The sequence below is a fragment of the Etheostoma cragini genome, chromosome 16 (genome assembly GCF_013103735.1).
Source record: "Etheostoma cragini isolate CJK2018 chromosome 16, CSU_Ecrag_1.0, whole genome shotgun sequence".
NCBI classification, from domain to species: Eukaryota; Metazoa; Chordata; class Actinopteri; order Perciformes; family Percidae; genus Etheostoma; species Etheostoma cragini.
The window spans coordinates 15,514,649-15,535,788 of NC_048422.1; the positions used below are offsets into that span (position 1 = coordinate 15,514,649).

At 39.7% G+C, this 21,140-nt stretch overlaps 1 protein-coding gene across 2 annotated transcripts in view; it reads left to right on the forward strand.

The window, feature by feature from the left end:
- The window catches only part of pappaa (pregnancy-associated plasma protein A, pappalysin 1a), an 82,146-nt gene that overhangs the window by 8,686 nt on the left and 52,320 nt on the right, over window positions 1-21,140 (forward strand). For both annotated transcript variants that reach the window (XM_034895618.1, XM_034895619.1), the window contains exons 3-7: window positions 6,611-6,756; window positions 7,038-7,331; window positions 7,694-7,886; window positions 8,176-8,297; window positions 14,453-14,954. In XM_034895618.1, coding sequence (XP_034751509.1) covers window positions 6,611-6,756; window positions 7,038-7,331; window positions 7,694-7,886; window positions 8,176-8,297; window positions 14,453-14,954 — 1,257 coding nt within the window. The remainder of the gene's footprint in view (window positions 1-6,610; window positions 6,757-7,037; window positions 7,332-7,693; window positions 7,887-8,175; window positions 8,298-14,452; window positions 14,955-21,140) is intronic.

A 21,140-nucleotide genomic window follows, 5' to 3' on the forward strand; every position in this document is an offset into this window, starting at 1 on the left:
ACTATGCTGTTGTTTTGAAATGACAGCAAAATAGCTAAATAATGACATCGAATTAACAACATCAGAGGGGGAAAGCAGGTGGGTTTGTCGTTGCTTCCATCTCTCAACTCCCATCACATCCCTTCCAGCTTAGTCATCATTAGAAGCTCATTCATCAAGTTGCAGGCAAACTACTTAATTTAAACATCAGCCATTGGCAAAACACTTGCCACTGCAATGTTCAAACCTCCCTGGGGGCGTTTGAAAGATGGGCTTGTGAAAGGAAGGATAGCAGCAAGAGAGAAAGAGAGACATAACAAGGACAAGATAATTTTCAGTCTAAAGAAATAGATATTATCTCCCCAAGTGGTTGCTTATTTTGCCTTGATTATGGTATGTCTGGAGAGACTTGCAGTGAGCTGCACTACAAACAGTTTGACATTCCTTCTTAATTATGGAATTCTGGATGAACAATGTACTGCGTATGCAGCGGAACAGTGGTTGCGAGGTCCTGCATTTATTCTCGCTGGGTTTGCGCCTGTTACCACTTACATGTAGTATTTTCAAAAATCGGGACACAGGCAGCTCTGTGGTCCTGCAACAGTCTCTCCTCCGAAAATACCATTGATAATAACCTCCCCTCTCCCTCCCCTACATTTGGTTGAGGGAAATATTTTGCATTGTTTTCACAGCCTTCGGGTTTGACACTTCTTATGGTTTTGGTGGTATTTGATGTTATCTGACAGCATTTATTTTAGGGCTGAACATTCTTATGCGTGGAGCTATGAACATCTGAAATTGGGGCTGTAAATGTATACAATGTGAATTTACATTATGTTTGCCGAAACGCAAAAAAACAAATTTCACTGGGTGAAAGATCAAACCAGAAAGTCAAAGAAAGATCAATGTAACATACGAGTAACTGGACAAGACTAATCACATAATATCAGAACTCATTCAGAAGTTTTTTGCGAGCAAATGAAATGAAAAGGTTTTTAGAAACACTTTCAAATCTAAAGCAAGATGGATACACAAACTTTGCAAGGTGGATATTAGAACTATGTCGGCCTCAATATGTTTTTGGGAAATGAAGTTCTGGCCTGGCTTTATCAAAGGCTAATAGGTCATCTGTTTTCCCTTGGCCTCTTTCCCCCTCCTGAGTCAATACCTCTCACTGTGGCAGGTTAATGGATGGACGACACTTTCTCTTTCCTTCTCTCTCTCTCCCTACTGTTTTCTAGCTCAGCGTGGGAAGCTAATCTCCTAGGCCGTTGACTTGGGTGTTTTACAGTTGGTCCTCTAAACCTTAAGCCCCCATCCCATAAAACATAATGGAGTGCTTGGGTGTAAATACTAGGAGTTTGCACTTCCCCTTCCCCTTTAAAGCCATAACACACTTAAAAGCACCTGTTGCCTAGGTTTCACCTGTGCTCGCATTGGGGTTGATTGACGTCTTTCTTTGGGGACTGAAGGGAAAGTGGAGTAAGAAGGTTCTTTACTCGAGTCACCAGGCACGCAGAATAATGCATCTGACTATGACGAGGTAATATGTAGCCAGATACTGTAGGTATTTTTTCTTTTTAAATATTCCACACCAGGAAACGTAGTTGATAGTGCCTTGGTGGAGTGATTGCGGTTCAAAAGTCAACAAAGGCGCTGAAGGCCCCGACTTCAGATAGGAACTAGGAGAGCATTTGGTCCGTCATTTTGTCCATTCTATGTCTCCAAATCCTGCTTTTTCAAACTCTTCCCTCAGCAACGAGCAGTAATGGCAGGATCTCTGGAATCTGAGCGTTGACGCACTTTCTAATCATATCTTTCTTGGAAGGGTAAAAATAATCAGCGGAGTAAGTTGGAAGGGTTAAAGACAAGAGTGCAAGTATAGTAATAAAGGGAGAGATGAATGATCGGTTCAGGGACTGTGGTGTTGACCGTCTCGATGACAGAGGAGCTGAGGGCCCCCTCCAATTATAAAAGTGTTCTTGGCCGTGAGATCGTCATTGCCATTCCAGCTCACCCCAGTTTTCATACTATGCTGTCCCAGACATATGTATACAAGGCAAATTTATGGGTTTACGTGAATTATACATGCGTGTAAATGGATGAGGTCATAATCCCACATTTAATACGTATTAGATGTAAAAGCATTAACACGGCAGTTTGAGCTGCCCAGCAAACTCCTGGATCTCCCTGCAACAGACGCCTTGCAGTGACGCTTGAATTTAGCGTCCCTCACCTGACCTCTCTCGCTCCCTCTCTCTCTCTCTCTCTCTCTCTCATTCTCTTCATTTGTGCGTCTTTAAAAAAAATTGTTGTCTGGACAAAGTGGTGTGGTTAAATGGATGGAAAATACTATCTTTCCCAAGTGTCTCATCTTGGCTGAAAAAAATGGTTGATGGGAGGCAAGGGGCTATGGGATGGAGAAAGAGCGAGAGAGAACACCGGGACCAGGGTAAAGGGTTTTGGCAAGGAGGTCTGAGTAAGATGTAGATGGACAGATAGCAAGACAGAGGCCCAAACTGGTCTGACAACTTACAACCTCACGATGAGATCTTTGGGTACCAGCTTCCTACACCGGTAGCTAACCTAAACCTCTACCAATTATTTACCAGCTTCTGAAATCAAAAACATGCACACACGTATGTATTCTAAGACTGTCTGCTTTTGCTCTGTGAGTCCCTTCCACAATCAATCCAGCATGCAATTCTGTAACAGGGCCTAGAGCAGTAGAACAACTGAACTCAGATTAGTTAGGTTCTGACCCTACAATAAAACCGCTTCTCTTATTCATTGCTGACTCAATCATTTCAGCATCAAACAACCCCCCGACACACGCACACACACACACACACACACACACACACACACACACACACACACACACACACACACACACACACACACCCCGCCTCATGCTTGTCCAAAAACTCTGGACAAATATTTTCTAAGGAAATAATGAAATTCCTGAAATTATTAGGAAGAGGGACCTTATATCATCTGTTCTCTCTCACTCTTCTTAGACCTGGCCTCAATGATTGCCCCCAGTTCGTCTTGCGGAGACTTGAAGAAAGCATTTGCTACACTGAACCCTTTATCCAAAAAGTCTGTTTTGAGGGAGCACTGCGTCTTCACTAAGCAGCTTCTTATCCAACTCGTGATTTGAGGCAGAGAGACTTGTCCAACAAACGGTTGTTATGAAATATTTTGTTTAGCACCATATGAAATGTGCATGGGTGGCAACCTTAGCAGGAGTGTTGTATCACAGGAATTAGCTCACTTGTGTAAAGTCTTCAGCCTGGTCTCAAAGAATTCCCTGAAATGATCACAAACTGTCAACACCGCATTTTGTAATGAAGGCACGGAATAAGTAATAATTCCATGTGGCCACCTCAGAAAACAATGCTAATGTAAAGTGAATGAAAAGATGACTTAGCATTAGGAGCGTCTATGTTAGCGAGTAGTATGAAAGCCTGAAAATCAGTGTAAGGATTCTGTGAAACTGCCACAGATTTTGAGTTAAGGGGCCATGTTCATTTCACGGAATTCTGTGAGATCAGGTTGAAATTTTTCCAGAATACCACCAAACACCAGCGTAACTCACTTTTAAATTGCTTTCTTTAGGCTCAATTGAATGTACGAAATTAACTTGTTAGAGAATGCTTGATTTTACACTCACATTTTAGTATTTTATGCAATGCTGACATTTACTTTTAAAACATATAATTATTAACCAAAATAGGAAATAGAACATTGTTTAAAAGCTTATTTAAAAAATTGATGAAAAAAGCAACAAGGGAGAGTATGAAATAGATTCTGCAAGTCTTATAATGTAGTTCAACTATGTAGCCTCAACATCACATAAAATGGTCTAATGATCTAATAAAAACAAAATATATTATACAGTGAATTAAAAGTAACCAATAAAAACAAACTACCTTAATAGTGAACCCGCAGTGGTACTACTCGGGCAGTTGCACTTCTTTTGGCAACCAAATGGTCCACTATAATTTAGCTGACATCCCAAGATGCCAAACGTTATTCCTTCTACTTTGACCTGCTATTTTGTGGATATCACTGTTATTATCACCGGGCCATTAATCTTAAATTGTGTGGCATGTCAGCGAGTCTTGCTGAATGCAGTTTTTCATAAGAAAAGTTGAAAGACAATAGGCACAATAGTAAAATTTTAGCAGTGTGTAGGCTTTAAAGTTGGAGATAACCCCGCCCCCTTAGCTTGTAATCAAAATAAATCTAAACCTGCTAAACCTGCCACCATATAACTTTACAACAAATCAAAACATAGTGTAAATATACTTTTATTTCAAGTCCGCTGTTGACTGGGAGAGTAAATATAAATAGCACACTCCAGGATTTTGCACTTCATAAAGGCATGAATCTTTGAAATATTTTCTTTTATCCTTATAGTTCCCTGAGTTCACTTATGTTAAAACTGTAATGTGCACTTTAAAAAAAAACAACGCATATCTGCTCAAAATAATGTAGAACAACATTAAATGTTATGTACGTTTAAAGGCTGGTATTATTACTTAGGCCTGGATTGACTCAAATGGTGATGTTGAGGATCTTTTGTGTTTATGATATATGGAATTGATGAAATTGAAAACAAATGACTTTCAAATGTACCATAAGGTTTTAAAACAGATGTTGAGTTCAGGTTAAAAAAATGTGGTCATGCAGTATGGGTGCAAATCAACCTTGCAAGATAGCAGTAGCAACTCAGACACATGACCAACCAGGCTCTATTATTGTAAGTAATCTATTTTATTTACAATGCCACAATTTATCAACTATCAAAGACACAGGGTAGTATAAAAAAAAGGCGCAAAAAGGTGTCGTAAAGGTTGGCTGTTTTAGCCTCACTGCCATCACACTTAATTTTATTATCTAAGCACATATAAAATAATACTAAATAAAAGTAGGGCAAGTTTGTCTCACAACTAGGTCATAACATCCAATGGATCTAATTTGTGATAATAGCACCTGTGCCATGTTTTGTGTCCTGTTTTCGTACCTATTTCCAGAGCCTTTTAAAACCAAAGAAAAGGAATAAACGTAATTTCAGCATATGCAATTTATTGACTCTTCAAAGAGGACTGAGCCTGTTGATGCTTTTTGCTAGGACCACTAGCCAGGCTTGAATCAGGCTCATGTTTGATGTGTTCATGAAATGAATGACAGTTTCACTATTTGGAATGATTGCAGTCATTTGTGCTGCCGTTAGTAACCCCAGGGCCAAGAAAAAATATGATCTCATGGGGAGACATCAGCATACCTGAACAATTAACTGAAGTGTCAAGCTTTAATAAATGAGGTAGATCTATCAGGCAATCAAAAGATGTTTTAGTTTTATTTTTTTACCACACATTGAACCAGTGTTGCTGCAAAGACACTTACAGTAGCTTTATTATATGGCCATGCTAGCACCTCCTCATTTACAGTATAATACATTATTCCGCATGTTTAAAGATAGGGTGAAGAATTGATACGTAATATCAAATACCATATGGATAAGATAGCCATTCACTGTTAATTTCATTCAGCAGTGCAGCATGTAAGACCATAAAAAACATTAAGTAATGTCGCAAAAATGTCTAAACTATTTTTAGTCCCACTGGTAGTGGCTTTGTTCCCACCAGCACTTGTTTTGGTACTTATGTGACATGTCTTACTGTATGTCAAAATAAAGAAAGAGCTCACTCAAGGGCATGATCAAAGAGAGAAATGCAATAATGTAAAAAAAAGTTTTGTACTGGTTATTGCATGATTTACTACATTTCAACAAAAAATATCCAACATCATCATGGACACAAACACATTGCGGCTAGGCATTATGTGTCACTACAAATGAAAACTCAACTATAAAAGCGCTATACGACCATATTTGGGGTATTTCAATGTTTATTTGCATCTGGAACTTCCTAGACAACATCAACAAACATGGTCTGTAATCCCCCTTTTTCATTACACAAGTGTATTGTAAGTGAGAAAGGACTGCAATGAAACAATATGATTTATTGGTCACAATTGAGACCAGCCTGATTCCCAGTTCTTCAACCAAATTCTCTGGGTGGGCAAAGTAGAGAAAGGGAAGGTAACCCCTTCTGAGGCCATGAAGGGGAAGATTCCAGATCGGCCCATCTAAGCTTTTAATTTTTCAAAGGCAGAGCAGGAGACCCAGGACTTGGTTTACACCCGTTGCCAATTCTAGCCACTGGGGGATCATAGGCATGTACTTATGTATATATGTATATATATATGTACATGCCTATGATCCCCCAGTGGCTAGAATTGGCTATATATATATATATATATATATATATATATATATATATATATATATAAAAATGTAAAAAAAAAACAAAAACTCACATTTTATAATGTCCATGCCATGGGACCTTTTAAGAAAACATTTAAATTCAACAGGGACCTAATTCTGAGCTCCTTCTCCCTGAAAGATAACACTGAGCAAGCTCATTTTGGCTAGTAACACAGTTGTTATTTGTATAACTTTGCCTTGATGAAATCTGAATTTACTTGGAAGAGACTATCCTCATTGGAAAGCCATTAACTTAATGTGAAAACTCTCTTTTTCTTGCTTTTTATCTTCCAGAGCCTATTTGGATGTCAAAGAGCTGAAAGAGATTTTGCGTTTGGATGGCTCAACTCACCTGAATGTCTTCTTTGCCAATTCTTCTGATGAAGATCTGGCAGGGGTTGCCACTTGGCCCTGGGACAAAGAGGCCCTCACACATTTGGGTAGAAGACAAACAACATACATGCATGCATGCACACTCACATGCACTTTGGCAGCCTAGATTGTTGATTTTGAGTGATTACATTTCAAGCACCAAGCAGTTTATTACCTAATACCAGTTCTAACAGGGGAAAGAAGTGATAATGAAGCTGGGGAGACGCATTAGTAATGCATTGTCGGAATCTTTCTCCAGTTACACAATAACTTTACACTGGAATAGGTTTTTGTGTTGTGTGCAGTATTTACATCAAGTGTATATTTGTCTTTTTCTTAATTTTCTCAGGTGGAATTGTACTGAATCCTTCCTTCTATGGTACATTTGGCCACACTGATACAATGGTCCATGAGACTGGTCACAGTCTTGGGCTTTATCACGTTTTTCGAGGTATATCAGAGATCGAGTCATGTAATGATGCATGTTTAGAGACTGAGCCCTCAATGGAGACTGGAGACCTGTGTGCGGACACCAACCCCACTCCCAAATACAAAGGCTGCCATGATCCTGAACCGGGCAATGAAACCTGTGGCTGTCGGCATTTCACACACACGCCGTTTAACAACTACATGAGTTATGCAGGTGAGATGTGTTTTGCTACGTACTTGGGCGAAACGTTACAGTTATACTTCTCACATGAAACTGACACACAGAGATGACTGGAAAGAAATGTGTTGGGTCTGTGTGCATACTAAGACAGGTGTGGAATTTAGCAGGGACATTTCATGGGGAAAACCCAGCGGGGGGCGCATCCTGTGCAACATTTTTTGTTTTCATAGTAAAATGGGGAAAAAAGATACTGCTAAAGACGAACAGTTGGTTTATTTTATTCATGGAATCTACACCAGTGGAATGGTTTAATGCCTACTTATTTTTTTGTGACTGGTCAATCAAAAATTCAATCCTCAGTCCTCACATTGATTGCCTACCTCTGTGACCTGCAGATGATGCCTGTACAGACTCCTTCACGCTGAACCAGGTTGCTAGGATGCACTGCTACCTGGATCTCATCTACCAGACCTGGCAACCCGCCTCCAAACCTCCTCCGGTGCCAATGTCACCTCAAGTGGTTGAGCAGCATCATAATTCCATCACCCTGGAATGGTTTCCACCGATTTCTGGACACTTTTACGACAGGTGAAATGAGCTACATAGGTTGCCAAACAGATGCGGGTGTGTATGTATAATAAAGTTGACAGAGATTTAATACATTATTGATTATTGTATGGGTTAATATAACAAGTAGTGTAATATAACGTTCAGTTATTTGCAGACTATAACACCAAAAAGTGAGTGAAATAAATAGCACCAAATCTTTCATCCATCATTTGTCATATAATTTTACCTTATTGCCATTAGTGTATACTGTATAAATTATGTGTATTTGGCCTGTATCTAAGTTTGTTGCTGTCTCTTGGTTTCCTAGAGAAGTGGGATCAGTGTGTGATAAATGCACTGAGGGGAGAGTTCTACTCCAGTATGCCACCAACTCCTCCTCCCCACGACCGTGTGCCCCTTCAGGACACTGGTCCCCACGAGAGGCTGAAGGTATAGTACTATTCTTAATGGTTGTTAGGTTTCATCATAGTGAACACTGTCATTGTATGGTGGTTGTTGGTTTACAAATTGGACAGATGTGGCTCAAGTGTACACTTTCAGATAATTATCATAATAAAAGCATATGTTTCCTTCCTCATCCTTCACTCTGCACTGAATCTGTCTTTAGTCAGTTTCTTGATAACTGAGGCCCAAGCAAGCTAGTACCCGCTGTGTTATCTAGAGAGCCGGTGTCTATAAGAGCATGTTGCATTATGGGTAATTTGTAACTTTAATGTTGCTAAGCTAGCAAGTTTATGCCTGTCTGTCTGAAATGCATGAGCTGAGTTTTACATTCAATAGTTAACCTATTGGCTCACGGTAATGTTCCACAGAGGAAATACATTTGTAAAAAGTGGTAATCAATTAAAGAGCATCTCCTCACATTCTGACCGCAGATACTCATTTGTCAAGCAACCAAGAGATAGGCTACAGTCACAATGCTAATAATAACAGTCTGAGAAAATCTCTTCTAAAAATGATGAATATGTTAAATATTAATATGTTCAACTTTGACAAGAGAAAAAGCTAAGAAATAACGAGCCAACACAAACACAGAGTAAAATGTAAGGGTCATTAGAAGGGGCACGTAATTTAATGTTGTCTACTGATGTATAACCACATCACGCACTGTAAAGGTATTTTAAGAATAAAATAGACATATTACATACCTAAGGGCCAATTCGGGGTAGGTTTTGAATCATTTACAATCCCGTAATTGTCTCCATCTGTTGAATGCCTGACCGAGAGTGACTCACGTTATCATTGTCTTTCATTTTCCTTTGGCTTTTTATCTTTTAGTTGTTCTTTGTTTAATTTCCTTCTTTCCTGTGATGGTTCTGCCCCAGTATCAGCCATAACAACAACAGATAACGTCTAAAATAACCTACTTCCTTTTACCTGGCTCCGCTGGCGTACAATAACACAAACTTTTCCGGTGTTAGAAATAAATCTGTGACCCATCAGAGTGTGTCACTGAAGTGCCACCTACCTGCCGCAAATCATTCTGTAAATGTAATGCCAATACCTAAGAACAAATCAAACGTGTAATGTGGCCAAATGTGTTTTCTGCTCATTGACATATTGTTTCCTACCACATATTGCCATATTTGTAAAGGGGGTATTTCTGGTATGAACATATATTTATTTATTTATCTAAAATTTAGCCATTTCAAATGTTACCACATGCTTGCCCCAAACCATTCATGGGCAGCAGTAAGTGCGTTGGGCTTTTTGTTTTTGCTTACTTGGTTTTACAGCGAGCATTACAGCATTATAGTTATGAGTCATCAATCAAATGTATGAAGACCACTGATTTGTAAACTGGATGGAAGCAATGTGTGTTTCGTGTAAAAAACATTGATTGGCAATTCCTTGCAACTAAAAACTTTATAATAATAACGTAACAACAACATACCAATAATAGTTAGCAGTTATATTATTCCATTCAATTGAATTAAGAGAGATAATCTTTATCTCTGAGTGTTTTGCTTTGTCTAATTGTGTGTGTGTGTGTGTGTGTGTGTGTGTGTGTGTGTGTGTGTGTGTGTGTGTGTGTGTGTGTGTGTGTGTGTGTGTGTGTGGCGGGCGGGCGGGCGGGGGGGGGGGGCGGGCAGTCGTGTGTCACAGAATTTTGCTTTCACACTGGCTACAGTGTATGTACCAGAGGCAAGTCTGGGCTTGTCTAACATGCGGTGTGTGTAAACTCTACTCTATTTTCCCTCTTGGAAGGGGTCCCTGTTTGTAGCGGTTCCCCAGTCCCTTATAACTCTGCTTGCGCCAGTTTCTCACTGGATATCACAGTTGCCATTTCATGCTGTGATGGCGCATAAGTGTCCAGTAGTTACTTACTTTCAGTCTGGCAAACTACCTACTCACTTAAAGACACTTTAAATTAAAGTATTGGCAAATTAACTCTTGGCATAACACCCTTATTTTGGAAGATTAGTGTGTATGCACTTGTGCATTCATGCATACACATGGCACCTGTTATCTAAGGACTTGCTGTGTCCTCACACTTCTTGAACGGGAAACCCTGGCTTGATCAGAGAGATCCAGACTACCTCTCATAAATCTTTACTACTCTATGCCCAGGAGAAATATGGCTGGAGGCAAAAAGCAAGAATGAAAAAGAAAGGCAAAACCACACATGGATATGGATTCAGGGAGGGGGTAAGAGAGGTTTGGTGAGGTGGAAACCACCCAAGATAGTTAAGAGAATTGCATGTGGTTGGTGACATTCACAAGTATGGATCCTGGGTTGATTGAAAACTGCAGTGTGTATGAATGGAAGTGAAAGGACCAGGATGTGTATGTTTTCTATCATATGTGTGTGGAAATGTGTGTGTCTGTGTGTGTGTAGCTCTGTGTGAATACACATTCGTGTAGATTTGTATGTGCACATTTGCAGTTGAATGTGAAATGTACAAAATGTTTGCTTGTGTGTAAACATGAATGGATTCACTCAAATAAGTCTTAAGAGCAAGCATATGTGTGTCTGTATGTTTAGGTCCAAGATAGTATTAGAAGCTTCTCACAGTGTCAGGCTTTGCTGGTTTATGTGACGCCATGTTAGTTTTTGGCTCAACATTATTCAGTACAGAGAGCCAGGCTCACTATAACCCTGCGCGTGAAACAAGGATAACTAACCAGTATGAACACAATTACGCATAATTGTTGAACAAGGCTTGACACAAAATGTAAAGGAACATATTTGTAGACACTTTCCTGTGATAAATCAGTCGTCATGTGCAAGCTGTTTTGAGTCACAATCTCCCAGAACCCACCAAGTCTTCAGCACTCTGGTTAACCAACTGGCTTGATTGTAAATCGATTCATGTAAGAATTCCAATTCCTATCTTATAAGATTAGGAATTGATTCTTAACTTCCTTCCTACAAAATAACCTAGATATTGCCTAACACTAGACTAATGGACTAGTTCCATAAGGAGGCAGCAATGCAACATTGCGAATGACGGGTGCCGTAAAACTCCAATGACTTATTATGAACTATGAGACCGGAGGAGGTAACGTTAGCATCCCTTTAGCATAATGTCGGCAATGCGGTTCTTACCATGTTGTTTCCGTGAGAATTAAAATGTTGCAGTCCATTTACCATTTATTAGTGGTGATACACAGACGCAGTTCCTCCATTTTTTTTGCTAGAGACCATTCATTGGTGAGGAAATGGTGCGAAGTGATAGCCGATAAGGAGTTAGCTTTAACCTTGCCTTCAGCCTTATATCACTAAACTGCAGACAATGCCAATTTAACATGAATAAATGTTACCTTTCAACTTAGATTTGCCTTTGCGCCTATCCCTATATTGAAACATACGCTATGTCATGTCTTAGATTCTCATATAGTTTTTCTATTTGTGATTTTCTGTTTTATACAACTTTAATTAGCGTTGTTGGAGGGACCCCAATAATGGACTCTTGCCAAAACATTCACAGCCCTATTCTGGTCATTCCCTTTCTACTCAATTACATTTCCTTGCTCCTTTCATGGTCATTGTCATGGTACTGTATGTTAGCTCCTTTTTAGATTTTGTTCTATCAGTCAAAATGATCTGTATTGATGTGTACCCCAAAGTAGCACCTGTGTCAACTGCTCCATGTGTAAAAAACAAAACAAATCAAAAAACAGCTGCAAACAGCTATGAAGGATTAACCTCTGAAGTACCCTGAATGCAATGTGATGTGACATTGATTCCCAAGCTGTAGAGTGTCAGTTGCCTTCATAAAGTGTGTCTGTGAAGTGTGTGTGTGTGTGTGTGTGTGTGTGTGTGTGTGTGTGTGTGTGTGTGTGTTTGTGTGTGTGTGTCAGTCAGGGGAAAAAGGGTTGGAGGGGGTTGTTGTCTGCCTTCGGAGTGAGGAAGTGTAATAGTGTGTGACAGTGGGTCATCGATAGTGAGAGCCAAAGCCAGACACTTCTTAGAAAGCATAAAGCGTGCATGCCTGGACATATCCCTGTCTGTTTATTCATCCAGCTCTCTGGAGTTTTTGTGGATCAGTAAGATTTTCTAGAGCACAAGGATTATGGCTGAATGGCGGGCAGGCACCAGTATCTATCCTGGAGTATTTTGCCTACTAGTAATTTTTTTTCTTGCTTCAGAACAGCACAGTATCAGTATTTTTTCTTACCTGTGCATGAAAAACATTAAGCTTCAATGGCTAGCATGGTTGCTAGTTATGGAATACACAGTTGTCTGATATTACCCAATTATCAGATGACTTAATAAAAAGTATGTTTTATTGGGAATAAAAAATGTGGCAAAAAAAATTACACTAGTATCAGAATATGTAACTGTCAATTCAGTTAGTAGTATGTTAATGGTGAAAGAAGTGTTGCTTCATGCCGTGTTTTTAGATTGTTAAAATAGGGCCCTATGTCCTATTAGAGTACTTTGTAATGTGAACAATATGTTTCTACTGTTTACCCGGCTATCATCCCACTGAAAAATAATTTTTTGTCGCTGTTATTATTTCCAGTTACAAGATCCTGTCTCATAGTATTTTAAACCGATTTGCAGTGTTTTGTTGTCTGATAAGCCTTTAAACCCATGTGGACTTCCACAATCGTATTTCCTCTTTTCATTGGTATCTGAGACAACATGACCCCCACCAACGCAGACCCTTGCATTCTTTTAAACACAGGAATGTTTTTGGTCTGAACTCTGACTGAGCATCTCATGTGTGAACTTCCCCAACAACAAAAATGAGCAGAGGAAAAGGCACTATTTTAAACAATGATATAATAAGACTTATGAAGACGTTAAACCTTTTACCAATTACTCTGCATTGAAGCCCAATATATTTCATCAAATGTTTCCCAGAATGGGGGCCCCTCTCCCTGCACTAAGGGAATTAAAGGTCAAACACATTAGAGCTGGGCAGTCTATATAGCAGTAAGCAGCTGAATAATCTTACAGGGTTAAGAATTTGTTAAAAAAAATAGCATTCATATTTTTTTCTGAATTTTGATGAATTGTTGAAGGTAGCTGCTCTGTCTGCTATTAATCAGATAATTAAATATAAATTATTACGGTTTTCATGTTATATTTCAAACCCTTTGCTTGCACAGATTGCTCTGCCAATCCTAGAAACATCTTTGAAATACAGTTTACATTGCCTCAGGTTACGCAGTGGATGGCACTCCTATTCTGTCTCCTCTTAAATCTCCAACCACATTAGCAACAGCGCCAGAGCAGGAGTAGGGCCCATCATAACAGCTGACATTACAAAATATTTTCAGTGGCTACAGCTCCTTTCCTTGCAAACTCAATGAAAATTTACCCACAAAGCCAGGACTACATAAGCCGAGCAAAGCCATGCTCTTGGAGTATCTTAGTTCATTCTCTCCCAGCCTCCCCTGTTTTCTCCCTCCCTCTCTTCTCTCTGTTTCTTTCAATTCACCTCCACTCTGGCCACACACACACTTACAGTACAATAATAAATGTGTTGAGATAATGTGGCTTGGAAACCATATTCAGTCTTCACTTGATTAAACACTGGAATTTTGCACAGTGCCCAGAAATGAGGTTAGCAAATGGCTTCGTTGGTTGCCAGCTTGGAAATGCACAAAAGGAAATCGAGGGAGAACATAGTGTCTGCTGCTTGCTGGCTTCTAAAAGTGCTTGATGAATGTTAGTGTACGTCACTTGGGATAATTTGAGTTAGCTGTGTGTGGACTCCAAATATGGCTGGAGTGTGACTGTTAGAGGTTGTAATGACTGTGCTGAAGTGAGAACCCTGCACAGGCCCCTCTCAGAAGGTACACACCTTAGCTCTGCCTTTCCTCTGCAGATGGACTCACAATGAACTCTCAGTTTCACCACAACCTTGATGTTGCAAGATGTGTAGATAAACTAAAAAGATCACTGATGCAAATTCTTGATTTGTCAGCACTTGTCATTGTCAAAATGCTATTAGGTTAACCCATTTTACTGTGTCCTTTGAGAAATTTAACGACCTGTAGCCTTAAATTTGTATTCATCACTACTTAATCATTCATTATCTTAACGTAGATAATGGCCAGGTGACTTTTGCTTATTGTGTCTGATTTATGTTTAATGTGGTTCTGTTGTGTCTGTCTTGTATCCACAGGCCCTCCAGATGTGGAGCAGGCTTGTGAGCCAAGTGTGCGCACCTGGAGCCCTAATGCAGGGATCGAGCAAGGTGTTGTTGGCTTGTCAGAATGCCCTCTCCAGGGCTGCATGCTTCAGCTAGAGTTCCCCTACCCGCTGATACCAGACTCCCTGACTGTGTGGGTCACTTTCTTCAGCCCAGAGGAAACAGCATTGCCAGCTATCCATAACATCTTGCTACTGACTGTCAGTGGGAACAACATTTCATTGGGCCCCAGTAATGTATTCTGTGACACCCCACTGACTTTAAAGCTGGACATAGAGGAAGAGGTGTATGGGGTACAGTTTTTTACTATGGAACAACACCTAGAGATTGATGCCACACTCTTGGCATCCAAGCCAGACTGCATACTTTGTAGGCATTGCCAACCATTACGCTACCGCCTGTTGCGTCAACCACCCTTCACCCATGCACCACACGGTCTAAGGTTGAATGAACCTACCCGGCGATATACAGACAGGTAAGTGACCTGGTAGGTGAATACTTTTTTATGAGTGCACAAAGATCTACATTTGTCCTCCCGTTATATTTATGAGCTGAGTAAATTCTAAATAACATATCAAGTAAAAGTTTGGTCTTTGTCAAGGTTTGAGAAGGACTAACCTTTTCCCTACCAAAGGAGGAAAAGCCATAGAATTAATTGGACATGCTTTGATTTGAAATTGTTTTTACCCAAAGTATTTTCTTTTAGAAATTTAGTATTGTGGAGTGATTACCATTTAGCTTCTTGCTTTAGTGTGATATATCTAGGTTTTGTTGGACACGGCAGTTAGAAGGTGTTTATTTATCTGTGGAAACTATCCGCAAAAATTTGTTCTTGTAATACCAGATATCCTTTTCAATACCCCAAGGATCACTATCAAGCCACCACTGCTTCTGCAGTTTCAAATCTACTGCCAAACATTTGTTTCCTAAGTCAGAGGTCAGTTGTTGCCCACATTTGTTTTTTCCCGTGTTCCATGAAGCAAGGGCAAGTTGGCTTGTTAAAGGTATTATCTGCACACTGTGGAGAGAGTTTAGTGCTTTGCTTTCATGGAATGTGCTGACTCAATAAAGATTGTGCTATACTTGACACTGCTGTGTGTTGTGCCATCTCACTATTGTGCTGTCAGCGTGGTTCTCATGAGAAGGAAACTGCTTAATAAGAGCCGAAAAGGTGAGTATGCATGTGAGGCAAGATGGAGTGATGATACCTAAGTTACATAAAGAGTCAGACACAACTTTCTGTTTGAATGGCCGTGTCCGTGGAAGGCTGTATGCAGTAGGGATGCATTTATTTGGAGGTTTTGGCACACTTCAGTGATTATTGATGTACTGTAGGTAGTTTCACTGCTGTGGTGTATTTTACTAGCTGTGGTTGCATTCCAGTGGCAGTGGTCAGTGGCACTGGCCGACTATTTTCTATTGTGAGAGTGTAGGGAATCTTGTCTGGTAACGTTTTATAGCAAGTATGTGTGTTCCAGCCATCAAAGTCTTTAATTCATGGAAATGAAGAAAAGGTGCAACAACAGCAACACAAATATATTTGTTATCTTTAAAAAAAGTAGCATTTAACCTCAAATCTGTTTAGACAAAACCTTAAAACAGCAATTCTAAAAAGGAAAATGACAAAATGAAAACAAACAATTGAGAAAAAACATTCTAAAGGGGCAGATTGCACTTTTCTTCCAATATTTTGAGTTACTCTTGGTTACTGATTATTGCACAGACATTAGCCTTTATAGCTAACGTATGATACTGATGCAAGGGAAGCAGTTTGTGAGTTGTGTCTTTGCATGTCATGGCACAACTTAAACCAAGTATTGTGCAAACAGGTTCTGGTGCATAGTACTAATGTGGCATTCTTCAACAAACAAATAATTCTAAGAGAAAGAAGCATCCAACAGGTTAACCAAGGTTCACTCAAGAGAAATTTGTCTGACAACAAACACAGCCTTTGACAGAACCTTTGTGAAGTGCTCTGTTTGATCGCCTTGGTGCAACTGCTGAATGCTTTTGTTGATCACACAGTAAGGTTCTTTTTCTTGGAACATGTTTCCATTGGGTTGGATAGAGTGATGAAGGTCTTGGTTGAGGGGGTTGATTGACCTCCCACTGTCAAGCCACTAGCCTTCACCTGAGCTGGGGCAAATTGAGAAAGAGGAGAACTGACATCTTCGCTCTATCCATGCATGGGGGTTAGTTTGAAATGACTAAGGGCTTGAGGTCAAGGTGACAGAGTAAATTATGGGAGAGAGTAAGAAGGGTCAAGTGAATGAAGAGTTGCAGCGGTGAAAGGGTGGACAAGTTGGGGGTAAATCATTGCTGGGCTCAAGGGGGGGGAGAACATTAGGGAGTTGAGAAAGTATGAAAAGAGAAAGTAGGAGGATTTGGTTAGTTTGACCCCATTGCTCTGAGGCACCCCAGCCCATTGGCTAATCCTCTTTCTGATGTGGGTTTCAGAGCTGTCATTCAGTCAAAGCCTATCTCAGAGCTGATGTAAAGAGACCTCCCAGCCAAAAGACAGAGAGGGCAGCCCCCCAAGCATCAATACTACCCCACACCCCCTCTTTAATCTGACTCTTCCCTGGTTCTGAACAACTCTTCCACATATTACCCCCCCTGCCCATCCATCCCTCAGCTTATCTGCTGCTTCTTGAGAAGTCAGTCTACCTCATGTCTCTAGAAAATTCTATATTTGCTTATTTATGGGTTTTGAGCTAAACACGTTCTGGCTAATTGTGAAAATTAGCACTGCACTCCGGCATTCATCATTGTGAGTATCCTCTGCATGTATCAATAAAACGCCACTAAGAAATGACAGTGGCTGTTTCAAGCTCCTTTCTCATTCTTTACACATCTATTTCTGTCACTTCTTGTGTATACAAATCACTGCAATGCTATGATTGAAATGCGTTTGCAACAGCTATAAACACTTTTGCCAATGCTGGTGTGGTTTGATGGCACAGCTTGGCCTTGAGTATTGAGCAGACTTAATATTTGTTTTGGAGATACAGTTCATACATGGAAGAAAATAAGATCTATTCCCTAAGACAATTTTGGTTAATTGGCAATGTAAATAACAACAAGAACATATTTCAAATGAGAACTGTATTCATTTTGAATTTGATATTACTAGACTAACTTTTAGTGTCATTTTAGTGTCAAGTAATTTATCAGTATTTAAAGTAAACAACAAATCTTTTGGCAACAAAATTTATTTTCACGAAAACTTTTCATTTCCTCTCACCACTCACTGATTTGACTTAACAGTTTCCTTTTTTTCATAACAGGCCAAGCCCCCTTGCTTTCACTATAGGATGTTGGACATTAGAAATGAGCCTTGTGTAATCCTCCTAATGTGAAACATACTCATGAGTTGCAGACAAAGTGAACAGTGTAGTCCTAATGGAGAGTCATGGGATGTCTGGTGCACTCATGTTACCACGACTCTGTTTACCTTGATAGGAAAGAGACAAGTCATATAGAAATGAATTGGGTCTACTGAAACATATTGGATATCAGAAGTGTGTTTGCAGGTTTGTTTGTGTGGATAGTCAAGAAGAAGGTTGTATCTCTTGGGCAGAGCCTGTGCTGGTGATTACTGTGTCTTTTTCATGTAAAGATAACTGTAATCAATAACTGCAATTTAGATAAGTGATTACAGTGATAACAACACACTTTACCTTTCTGGTATTTGTGGGTATGGACTGTGCATTTGTCTGTCTCTTTTAATGTACCTATTTTCTAAGCTTAAAATGAAAAGCAGTGAAACCTCAAATGTGTTTCAGCTGCCATACTGACAAAAGAAGCATTGCCCTGTTTGTTGCTTTTGCAGGCTCAATCTAAGACTTTTTCTCAACTTCCTTAAATGTATCTGCTTTTCTCATCTGGGATTGCTCAGCCAAGAACAACAAGCAGCTACAGAACGGAAGCACATCCATATGCATGCTCACACGTAAGGCTAGTGCACACACTAGTGGAGACAGGAACACACACTTGCACACAGATAAACACAGAAACCCACCAACACTCCTCTTGCTCTCAGTAGCAGGAACATACATTAGCTCATGCTACCATGTGTAATCACCTGGTGCTATCAAAACACGTTTGAAGTCCTATTTCAATTTCTTTGTGCCTGACTTTGAGCGTGAGGCAAGATAAAAACCTTTATTTCTACAGGGGAGAAGAGAAGAATGTCTGGATAAAAAAAGAAGCACTAGTGATGAAATCATATCACGTGACACCTTGTCTGCAACTAAAGTGAAGTCCTTTGTAATATGAGTTGCATCTGAGATCAGTTACATATCATATCTAATCAGTTGCAGATGAAAATGTGGTGTAAAGAAGTCTGGATGGCCGCCAGAAGTCATGTCTATCACAGGATATTGTCCATTACATACACCTGCGTCAAATGATTGTACTTTATCAAGTGGGATCCAGAGATGAAGCTGGTCATAAACACTTTTACAAATTTTCTTTTAATTAATGCCCCTGTCACTCTAAATGTTGTTCTTACATATATCCCACTCAACACGTTCTAAGGCATAGATGATCTATGGAACTGTGTTACATCTGCACCACTTGTTCTGTTTCATTCTTCCCTGCTGCTAACCGCAGCGTCTAACACAGCATGGCTATTAGCAGTGAGGTCAGGAGGAATCAAGCATTCACCTAATTGGGAACAGGTTAAAAGTTATGTTTAAAAAGTTGTTATCACGCCATGAGGAGTTAGGGTTAGCAGCACAGGATGTTAAAACATTACTGGTGGAGTAAGTCATGCACATGTCGTTGGTTCTGTATGCATCTGAAATAACCTCTGAAATCTGTTTGGAAACACTTTTTTTTTAACCGTGGTATGATATTTTCAAATAAAAAGACAATTAAATTGACAATATTCAACTGTTGCCTACACTTAGCAAAGTAGTTCTGATTATTTAGGTTTGTTAAGATGGCCTCTGATTTTCCAGGTAAGGGAGCTGCCTATGTGGCCCAAGCAGGTTGCAATTCATGACACAGCGACATCTTAGTTCCTAGTATGGAAATAATTGTGGATGGTCTAGATTCAGACCCAAGCTGCTGAACGTTGTGTGTCTGGTTCAAAAAGTGTTTCCAGTAGGCTAGTATTGATGCCGCTAACCGGTTTTCAGAAAAATCAACGTTGACCGTGGATGCAAACCACAGCATGATGGTGGTTGTGCATCATCCACCTCAACTTTTTGCATTGGTACATCAACATCATACTACTTCTGCCTTTGCTGCTGGAAGTGGACCTTGAGCCACTTACAAAGAACAAGTTAATTTCACTTGCCATTTTTTAGATACAACAACTTAACAAAATTAAGTAAATACAAACAAAAAATCGGTTTCCTTGATTAAAATAAATAATATCAACTTGTTAGATTTTACAGTGTGACAGTAAAATGTAAACATGCAAACAATGCTGTCAGGTGTCTTTAGGCTCTGGATCTCCAATAACTGGATACAACATGAATAACTAAACATCAGCTGATTCAAAGTTATTGGCAGAGCAACATCTTGATTCTACCCCTGGGAAGATTGATTGAGTAACACCAGCATAATGAGGAATAGATTACTGTTAACTCATCCTATTTTACACAGAAGCCACCCTGCCCTACTGTATACAACGCTAGGCCCTATTTTAAAAGTCACCATTTACTCCTTCCTGTTACCTATCTCTTCTTTAGATTTTTTCTCGACTTGTTTTCTTTAGTATAGTCGTTCTTCTCCTCGTTAGCCTCCTACTCAGCCAGATCTAGCTACTTGGCTCTTTTGTTCTTGCTTGTTCTTGCATGACCATCTCTCTCAGTCTGGCCTGATCAAGTGGTGCAATTACTTTTCTGTGCATTGGATTACCTACAGTATAATAGCCAGAATTTCTCATTATCCATAAAAGGGTAATTCATGTGCTGCTTTCCTGCAATGCAATATCAGTTTCTCTCTTCTTTCCGCCTATTTTGTGTGTTTGCTTTTCTCAAAGATTAAGTCTCCCACAGGTCGACTTTTCCAAGGGCTAAACTAATTCAATTAGAGGGGGCATGTTTGAGTGTAGCCTGAAGTTACACCAACATGAGCCAATGTTGTTGAACAGGACATACTGAAGTATAAAAGAGTCTGTCAGGTCAAACTTTCTGTGTTGATAGTAATAAAGCCAACATAAATATTTCATTCTAGGCACAAATTTGGCTATGGGGAAATTCATTTTGTTACATGATCTTTAGGTCCATCAGTTTTTATAATTAAGACAGTTCAGCTAACTTGAACTTGATCTTATTTCATCTGCCGGTAATTGTGATGAACAAGCAAAAAGGGAAAAGGAGATGAGAGGGAAAAAAATATCCACAAGCAAACATGAACTTGAACACCTGAATGCAATGCAGTGCATTTGAGTGTTTATATTTACACATGGGAGTGCAGAATACCTGCTGCTTTCAATAACATCTTTTTAACATTTAACTGCACTCATATCCACTGTACATTGTAGTTGCTTTTCATTCACCCACACTTGGGGTTCACTATCTTGCCCAAGGACAATTTGACATGTGGACAGGAGGAGCCAGGAATCAAGGAAAGGCAAGGCAAGGCAAGGCAGCTTTATTTGTATAGCACATTTCAGCAACAGGGCAATTCAAAGTGCTTTACACAA